General features: G+C 28.0%; 1 protein-coding gene across 1 annotated transcript in view; it reads right to left on the bottom strand.

The window, feature by feature from the left end:
• Positions 1-291: 291 nt before the first annotated feature.
• LOC107453707 (uncharacterized) overlaps positions 292-9,990 on the bottom strand; it is a 59,587-nt gene continuing 49,888 nt past the window's right edge. Inside the window, exons 7-8 of the mRNA XM_016070640.4 lie at positions 3,029-3,146; positions 292-749 (exon numbers count right to left, since the gene is read on the bottom strand). Of these exons, the coding sequence (XP_015926126.3) occupies positions 588-749; positions 3,029-3,146 (280 nt within the window). The 3' untranslated portion in view covers positions 292-587. The remainder of the gene's footprint in view (positions 750-3,028; positions 3,147-9,990) is intronic.

Here is a 9,990-nt window from a genome sequence, read left to right as displayed (position 1 = left end):
TATATATATATATATATATATATATATATATATATATATATATATATATATATATATATATATATATATATATATATATATATATATATATATATATATATATATATATATATATATATATATATATATATATATATATATATATATATATATATATATATATATATATATGGGCGGCATTGCGGAGCTCAATGTATAATTGAATCGTATTCAATGTATGATAGAAAATATGATCAGTGCATAAATAGTTAAATTGTGAAACGTCGCAGAAAAATTAGAAAACCTTGCATGTATAGTTTTCACACACTTTATTCAAAAAGTAATGCTGTTAAAATCAACATTTGAATTTTAAAACTTGCTACAATGTCAAGCTAATAAAAATGATGTTATTGACAACACAAAATGTAATTGACAAGACGGTTAGCATATTTAGATATACTAACCCACTCATGCATGTGTTAACAAGCAAAGTAGTTTTGCAAACTAAATAGCTTAACAACAAAAAACTTTCACAAACATAAATACTATAAGTGTTCAGAAGTTTATCATTTAAAATTCTGTTTGAATAATCCTTAACAAGCATTTCTTCAGTTTTGGTGAAGTGTGGCCACTTTAATATACTTAAAAGATCTAATGGGTAATTTCTCAATTTTTTCAATCACGCAGCAGGCAAGGCGGGTACCAGCATTACCAGTTCTCAAGCTTTCATCATCACCACCCAAACCATAATCATCTTGACTAGCGTGGATCTGTGAAACAAAAAGAAAGGGGTTTAGAAATAATAATAAGGAATTTTTAATGCCATAACACTGGATAAAAAAAAAATTCAAGAAATGTTACAGCATCATACTTATTAGTTTCATAATAGTATCTAACTGAATATAGCACTGAATAACTTTTAATCTATGATCGGATTTTCACTGATTTTACATTATAAAATTATAAGATACTTATATATATAAAATTATAAGAACTAGTATTGTATGCATCTTTGCTTTCGGAAAAGTTTGAAATAAACGAAGTAAAGGGTGATTCTTCTGAAAATGTGTAAAGTGTACATAACCATTTCACCGACGCAGGCGTTAACGTCGCCAAAGAAAAGAAAAAGTAAATTTAACTATTATTTCTTTTTAATTTATTTTCATTTTCATTTGAATAAATAAATTATAATGAAAAATTAAAAGTAGATATATATAAATAAAATAGCTGAATTTACTTCTCTTAAGACTAATAAGACATGATTTATAAAGTGTTTTTTAAAGTGGTACAATGACTATTGAAGTGGTATAATAGCGATATAATAACTATAAAATTAGTTTTGACAATATTTACTGTCGTGGAACATTCTCACTTTACGTGCATTTGAGGAAGTAATTAATTATTATGTTAACAGAGGCAAAAAAAATGTTTTAAACATATGAGAGTTATAATTACATAATTAAATGTTTAAAGGAGACAGTTATAACAAATCCTGAAAAATAGTATTTTACTGATATCTAGTAAGGCTTAATAACCTCATTATACTTCTTTATAAACATGCCCTTAGAGAGATTACTAATTATGAAATATAAACTAATGTATAAAAATAAAATATAATGTAGATTAAGGAACAGACTATTGACACTGTTGAAACTGTTTTTACCTTTAATCCGATTTTGCTAAAACTTCAATTTTCAATAAAAACTTTTGCAAATATTTCCTATGCATATGAAAGTTGAGAAGTGTGGTACAATTGCTTCCTTCCTATTTTTTATTCGATATGTACCTTCCCAGAGGCTAATTTAACAAAATTGATAGAAATAGACAGTAGTGACAAGTAAACTGAGAAACGGTTGTGTTTTCTGATAAATTGTAAAAATATAAGGCTAATGAAAAATTTAGTATACATTTCTAGTACCTTTAGCATTTAGTTTAGTACGAATCAATGGGAAAAAAGGTATGTTTATTCAGAGAAAGTGCGTTTTTGTGTCTGGATTTCGTAACTTAAAAAATCGTCTGCACTAATTAATTAACATATTTGAAATCACGCCCCTTGAGCCATCAAGATTGAGTCCCAGAACGTGAAAATTCAATCATAAGATTAGAAGTTATTCAAAGTGGTCAGCTTTCTTTTTCTCTTGGCGTACTAGACAGTGCATAAAAAATTAAATGAAATAAATTAAAAACGGACCAACTTGAATTTATTTTTCTGATCTAATTATCGGATCTTCATGTTCTAGAACTCAATCTTAATGTTTCGAGGGGGTGGCTTCAAATATGCTAATTAGTGCAGATGACATTTGAAGTCTTGAATTCAGGCACAAAAAGCGTACTCTGAATATACATACATTCTTTGTTGTTGAGAACGGATTTGGATTTCAGATTTCCAACATATGGGGGGGGGAGCCGCAATCTGAGAAATATGGTCCCAATAATTTGGTCAGAAGAGTCGGTTTCCTCAATGTTAATTTTACCTTTTGTTTATTTCGCTATAACTCGAGAACTTTGTAAGGGAATTATTATTTTTTGCTTGAAATTTTCTTTAAAGAAACGAATTTTATAATTGTGGTTAAAAAAATTTCACTACGATTAAAAAGGTTTTCGAGGTATGGCGAAATGCACAAAAGTAAAATCAACATTGAGAATCCAAACATCGGACCACTTTCCCATTTTACCTATTTTGACCATATTCCCCAGATTGTGCCTACCCTATTCCCTATATATTGGAAGCCAGAAATCCAAATTCGTCGAAAGAAAGAGTATGTTTGTTTAAAGAAAGTACGTTTTTGTGTCTGATTTCGTAACTTAAAATATCGTTTGCGCAAACTAAATAGCATATTTACAGACACCCCCTCGAACCATTAAGATTGAGTTTTAGAACGTGAAGATACGGTAATAAAATCAAAGAAATATTCAAAGTGATTCATTTTTTTATCGCACATACTCTAAAATTATAACAGCAATAATTATTCAAATGTTTTGTTTAAATGACTGAATGACTATAAAAAATATGACTATAATAAATGACTATATAAAATATTGAACTTACTACTATTGATTTTCCAACAACTGAATATGGACCTTTCATAGATGCAATATCATCATTAAAGACGATGTTGGCATTGCCATGATCATCACATTCTATATTACCTAAATCTCCAACATGCCTACAAAGGAAGAAAACAACTTTAGAGACAACAACTGAAAATTTAATAAGTAATTGCAATTACACAGATAAGTTAACAATAATAATAGAATGAGGGGACGTCCTCCAAACATAGCTTTCTGTTTTAAAAATAAATTATAAAAAACAAATATTTTTCAAATAAATGTTTCGAAGAAAATCTTTTATTTCAGTTTCTTTCTTTTTTTGGTACTTGATAAAGGTTATAAGTAAGGCCCGGATTTTGATGACATTTGCATTTTTTTGCATTTTTTGCATTTTTGGACATTTTTTGTCTTTTAGAGCATTTTTTTAGATTTATAGGGCATTTTTCTTTAAATTTTGGGGCGTATTTTGCATTTTAATGCATTTTTGGACATTTTTTGTCTTTTAGAGCATTTTTTTAGATTTATAGGGCATTTTTCTTTAAATTTTGGGGCGTATTTTGCATTTTAATGCCTTTTTCAAAGTTTTCGGTTAATTTTTTCCAATTTTTATTATTTTTTATCAATTTTCATTATTACACTGGTTTCCAGACAATGAAGAAAATCTATAGGATATTAACAGGTGAAGCAAAATCTTTTCAAATTGAAGAAGAATTGTCAGTAAGTGAGACCGTCTTTTACAAGTACACACCTATAACATCAGGAGACGTTGAAAGAAGCTTCTGCAGGAATGAAAATTTACTTTCAGACAAGAGACGCTCGTTTAGATTTCAAATTATCAAAAAAAAATTTATAATCCAATGTAATTCTGACATTTAGTAATATTATGAGATGGGAGTTGTTATATCCCTCAAAGTTTCTCTACAAAAGAAAAATATTTTGGTGTCAATATATTTTCCTTTTTTTTTGTTATTTTAGGATATAAAACATATTTTTCAAACTTTAATGAACGTAGAACAAGTATTGCATTGCTTTATATTTTTTAAATAACTCATAATAATTTTAAAGAGCGAACATTTTTTTAATTCAATATTTTTACTTTATTTAAGGCATTTTTTGCGCAATTTTTGCATTTTTAAGGGCATTTTTTGCCCTTTTTAAGGGCATTTTTTGCACTTATTAAGGGCATTTTTTGCACTTTTTAACGGCATTAGTTGAGATTTTTTAGGTCATCAAAATCCGGGCTCTAGTTATAAGTAATGATTCGAAAGTTTATGATAAATATTATATGTAAAAATAATATTTATGTAAGATATCATAATTTTTAAAAAATTAGTATAAAAGCATTTACAATGGTCGTCTCGGTCTTATTAAATCAATGCAGGAAATTTTGGTATTTAAAGTGGTGACTAAGTTACTTCATTATTTATCTGCTGTTGAAAGAATTGCTATAACCCGTCATTGTTTATTTGATAAAAATCTATTAGACATGTGTATCCAACTAATTATGAAAGTTAACATCTATACTATATACATTCTATTTTTGAAATATATATCTCCTATTTTAAAAATTAAAACAAGTAAATACTATAAGGAAACCAAAAAAAATCTTCAAACATTCACTTTTTATTTCAAAAGATTTGTTAGTGCAAGGCCACGGCCCTGGCAATTGTAACTGAATTTTTTAAAAAAGAAATTTAATGTTCGCAAGTTTTTTTTTAGTTATTACTATACTAGTTGTTTAATAAAATTAGCTTCTCAAGGTTAGATTTTCTAACTTCGTCTCCTTGGCAACAGCATCGCCACTTTTTTTGTTCTTACTGCAGTTAAGGAATATCTGTAGCTCATGGTAGTTCCTTTGATCGACGTAGTTTATTTTCTTGCTTAGGTTTCTTATAAAGTGCGCAGGCAGGGAATTGCCTGGTTGGTAGAGTGTTGGGCCCATAACCAAGAGTACAGAATGGTGACTGGTGCACGCTAACTCTTTCGGGGTCACAAAGTCCTCTTAGTTTCCCTAACAAATCTATACCTCTGGGCCTCAGAGGTATAGATTTGTTAGGGAAGCTAGACAGCAGAATCAAAGTGCTCTGGTTCAGGTCAAAATAAGGTTCTGAGGATGGATTGGGTGTGAATGTAAAACGGGCAATGACGTGTGTGTGTGTGCAGTGTATATTTTTTGTTAAGCTACCACGTAGATTTTTTTACGATGATATACTAATCTATTTTGTTTAATTTTTATAAGTACTTAAAGTTTTTCTTTATATTAACACTCGTTTTAAATAATTGTCAAGTTCTTTTTTTTTCTTTTTTTCAGAACTATAACGAGTTAGCTGATAAAAATTGAAGAACATTTTCTATACTGAAAATACTCGTTGCAAAGCGTCTGACAGATCATGTTAAATAAGTACACTTTTTTTCTCTAAGAATAAATAAATAAACAAATAATTTATTTATTTACTTATTATTCCTATTATTTGATTCCTATTTATTTGATTTGTGAAAAGTAAATGCATATTTAGTGCAACTCAAAACACCACAAGTGTTTGCTTTGTTTTTTAAATGAATTTCGATGGGAGGTGCTCCAAGTTGAAAGAGGGAGCCGATAATAGCCTGGCAGTCAAAAACATGGTCTGGAGTTAGTTGCAAATGAGGACAGTACTTGCACATGGGATAGAATTTTATATGGGTGCGTGAGGTCTTCATGCCCTTGAAATGTCCAGTACGTAGCCTAGCTATTGTAGAGGAGATATTAAAACTATTTAAAATATATACATGAAATATGCAGCTAGAGGGTTAATATCCATTTTTATAGAAGCTATTAATACAAATTTTTCCTGTATTTCGTCAGGAGAGGATAAGAATGATATTACTATAGTGAACCTTCTCAATAATTTCGTTATTTTCAGAATTGAAATCTATTTGAACGAAACATGTTATTGTTTGAAAGCTAATACGAGAAACAATTTAACTATTATTATTTATTTAGGCTTAATCCACTAATTTGTTGATAGTGGTATCAGGATAAGAATTTGGGTTGAAAGCCTCTTTTACTATTATACTATAAATGTAATAAACCATATAACTTAAATAATTTATTATAAGCAAATTATTTAATAACTTTAAGCAAATAAGGATGTAAAAATAAACTCTATGAAAGTACGCCTAAAGTATACCCTAAAATATATCTAGAATAAATTTTGGAATCGATAAATAAAAAATAAATTTTCAAACTATTTCGAGTTAGACAGAAACGTTAACTTGTCTGAAATAACTAACTGTCCTTGTAACTATTTAACTTTGATTCTTGTTGCTACGGGACATTCCATTTTCTCACTCGATTTTTGAAATTTCGATTTTAATCGGGATTTTTTTTTTAAATCTTCAAAAAAATTTTTAAAGCTATCACTAAAAATTGTACTTATTGATTTTTTTAGAAAGTTGCGATTAATTATTATTTTTTCAGCATAAGAGTATATGCCATTATCTTGCGTAAAACATATTTTAATAGCGAGTGAATAAATTTAATATACGAAGTAATTATTTATTTTAATATTTATTTACGAAGTAATTTAATTACTAAATGAATAATCCTAAGAAACTGTAGCAAAAAATAAAAACTTACTTGATTTAAAAAATATAAAGATGACAATAAAAGTAGACATGTTTTGAGCACCTTAAAATTAACGTCACAAATCATTCACGCCTGGCGAGCCTTGAGAATCAGCGCTTATTTTTGAACGCTCGAAACATGTCGACTATTACTATTTCCATCTTTATGTTTTTTTGAAGCTTGAAGCCTATGAAGTTTTTATCATCCATTACGTTTTACTCTTGGATTTTGATCATTATTTTGACAAGAATTTTATGCTCTTAAAAGTATAAACATTCTGTATTTTAATATTAGTTATCTTTAACTTTTAAATAAAATTTTGAAACCAGATTTTTGGAGTTTATGAAATTGAACATTCTATCTTTTGAGTTTTGTTGCCACCATTTCAGTATCTTAAGGACCTTACGAACTCTGAAATTAGAGTTGTATCAGATATATAGTGATAGTGAGAATCGCAAAATAAATTCGTAAATTAAGGGGAAAAAAACAAAAAAAAATCAGCGATATTTGGTGATAAATGTAGTTGATCGTAATGAAAGAACATGTTGAGCGATATTTTATGGTAAATTTGCTAAAGTAAGTTTCAGAATGTACTGAAATATCAGGATGCGATTGGCAAATCATTTTTATCGAAAGAAAACACTTAACCTAAATATTTGGCTAAATGAAGCGATTTTTTTAAAGAATGAATCCTGCATTATATAACATATTATTCTTAAACATAACATAATTAAATTTATTTAAATTGCCACTTAACATTCACCAATTTCTTCAGTTATAGAAAGAAAGAAAAAATATCGTAAATTATATAAAACCTTGCAAATATGCATTAGAATTACCATACCCTCTACATTTTTTAAGGCATTTTTTCCTTTTGTTTCTCTAAATTTTCTTCTCTAAAAGACTCGATCAGAGCAGTAAAAATGATTATTTCTAAAATTTTGTTGTTAATAACAATGAGTTACGCAAATTTGATTTTAGTATGAAATCCTCGTATAAAGAAAAAACAACGTAAAAAACACAATTGATGTCAGATAAAAAGTTCATGTCTTCACATTTTAAAAGCTTCGAAAATCATAAGAATTTTATAAATCGATTATAATTTTTTTTTCCAAAGGAGATTAAAAAGGAACAAAAAAACTTTGATTTTTGGTCTATTACCTAGATACTTCTACGTTATACTTCGATATTTTCTATTAGCTATTAATAAATAAACCTCTCCGAGCAATCACAGAGCATTTTTTTTTTTTATAGTCTGAACTTGGTTGCTCAGCAACGGAGCATAATTAGGTATTGCTCTCTTGAATTTGTCTATGATTATTTTAAATTACTCATTTGCGGCCGCGAGTTAGCTTGGCTATTCCTTGGCACTGTAGAAAAAATATATAGCTTCCTAGCTCCTTATTTCATGATCAAATCTTTTTAATATTTTGTTAATTAAAATTTAAGGGACAGGAATCTAAATATGTAAAAAAATAAATGTTTATTCGGAGAAAGTACGTTTTTGTGTCTGATTTTGTAACTTAATTAATAGTTAGCACTTTGTTAATTAGCATATTTGAAGTCATCCCCAGGAACCATTAAGTTTAACACTTAGTACATGAAAATCCGATCATTAGTTATTCAAGGTGATATATTTTTTATTTTGCACACGGTACACCATTGTTGATCTCGGCAATAAATTGATTCGTTTTCGCAAAAGACTGCCAAATTGTTTGTTTTCTGTTATCATAAAAAAGCTCTGATGTCACGAAACAATCAAAGATGGTTATCTACAATATCTACAACTACTTAAAAGAAATGGCGTCATCAGAACAGCATACTATTTTAAATGCTTTTATACTATTTTAATTACTTTCAACCACAAAATAATGTTAAAATAAATATAGGACTCTTATTTAACATCATGAAATATCAACATGATGGAAGTATATTTCAGTAAGTTACAAATTTAAACTTTCAAGCAATAGGTAGAGTATTAACTTGTTTCGTATTCTAACTTCTTACTGAAATGTGCTGACGTGGAGATAAAGTGAGATTTGCGGTTACCATGGTAACGGAGAGAGGGAAATTGAGAAATTTACACAATATTGAAACGCCTGTTCTATTTACAAGAAACAACGCTTCCTGCTCGCTTCGCTCACCGGCCCCGTAATTGGGTAAACTATAGCCTACGTCACAGGTCCTGTTATTCTTACTAAATTTAACTTGTAAACAGCATTTTCTGCGAACCTGATTTCTAGCAACAAGTAAACATTAAATGAAGTGTGTTGTTTTAAGTCGTTACTCGGCAGGTTGGAATTGTATTAATCTAGTTCCTTTTGAAATAATTTATTTTGTCGTTTTATCTAATTTTATGAATTTAGCAAACATATTTAAAACTAAACTTATTAATTAAACTAAAAGGTAAATGTTATTCCTAGTAAAATTTTCGAAGTAGAAGTAGTTGTGTTTTTTTCATATTATACCCAATTGCCTTTGTTTCTTGACAATGAATATACTGTTACATCGAATAATTATTCCATTATATATTATTCCGAAATAATTTATTCCATTAATAACAGACTTAATTTCCGATTCTACAGAGGAAATTTTTTTCACCTAATCATTTGGTTCGGTTGCAATAAAATTCCATTTTAAATTACTATTTAATTTATTCTTTTTATTGTAAGGAATCATTAAATATTTTTCGCAAAAGGGATTCTAATACAAAAAATAAATTCTTAAAACTGTTCAAAATTTCAAACATTTATTTTGTATTCAATATTTTAATTACATTTCGTTGACAAAACATAGTTTTGAATAAAACTAATGTCAAAGGTAAATGTAAGTTATTAAAAATAAATACATTTCTAGCAATTGTAAAACTATATTTTTATTATGAAATGTTGTATAATAAGGTAAAATCATGCAATTACTTTATAATATAATAAAGGCACAAGACGAAGCTTTTTATTTCGATTAATAATTAAAATCAAAAAGTATAAATAACAGAAAACAAAATTAAAAATTTAGTTAAGTTAATAACTAAGAAATAATATTAAGAAGTGATTGTAAATACATATAAATCGATGGTAAATACCTTTAAATAGCGGATAAATTAATATTTTGCATTTAAATACCGTAATGCTGTTATATTGATTAAGTTTATGCTGCAACCAAAATTGTACAGGAATTTTCTTTGCATATCATATATAATTTTTCTGCCCAGTCAAAATGCACAAGTGAAAAAAAATTTCTGATACTAGTGGGCTGCCCCCCATGCTCGCCAACCGCCGAAAATTGCTACGCAATCTTATATGGTTTGCTTCGCAAACCAAGCTCCCTTCACTCGCTACTAACTTAGGTACATT

This window comes from Parasteatoda tepidariorum, chromosome 2 (genome assembly GCF_982258835.1).
Source record: "Parasteatoda tepidariorum strain Cologne lab strain chromosome 2, Ptep-v5.0, whole genome shotgun sequence".
In the NCBI taxonomy this organism is placed as follows: domain Eukaryota; kingdom Metazoa; phylum Arthropoda; class Arachnida; order Araneae; family Theridiidae; genus Parasteatoda; species Parasteatoda tepidariorum.
This window is presented reverse-complemented; position numbering and strand designations above follow the sequence as displayed.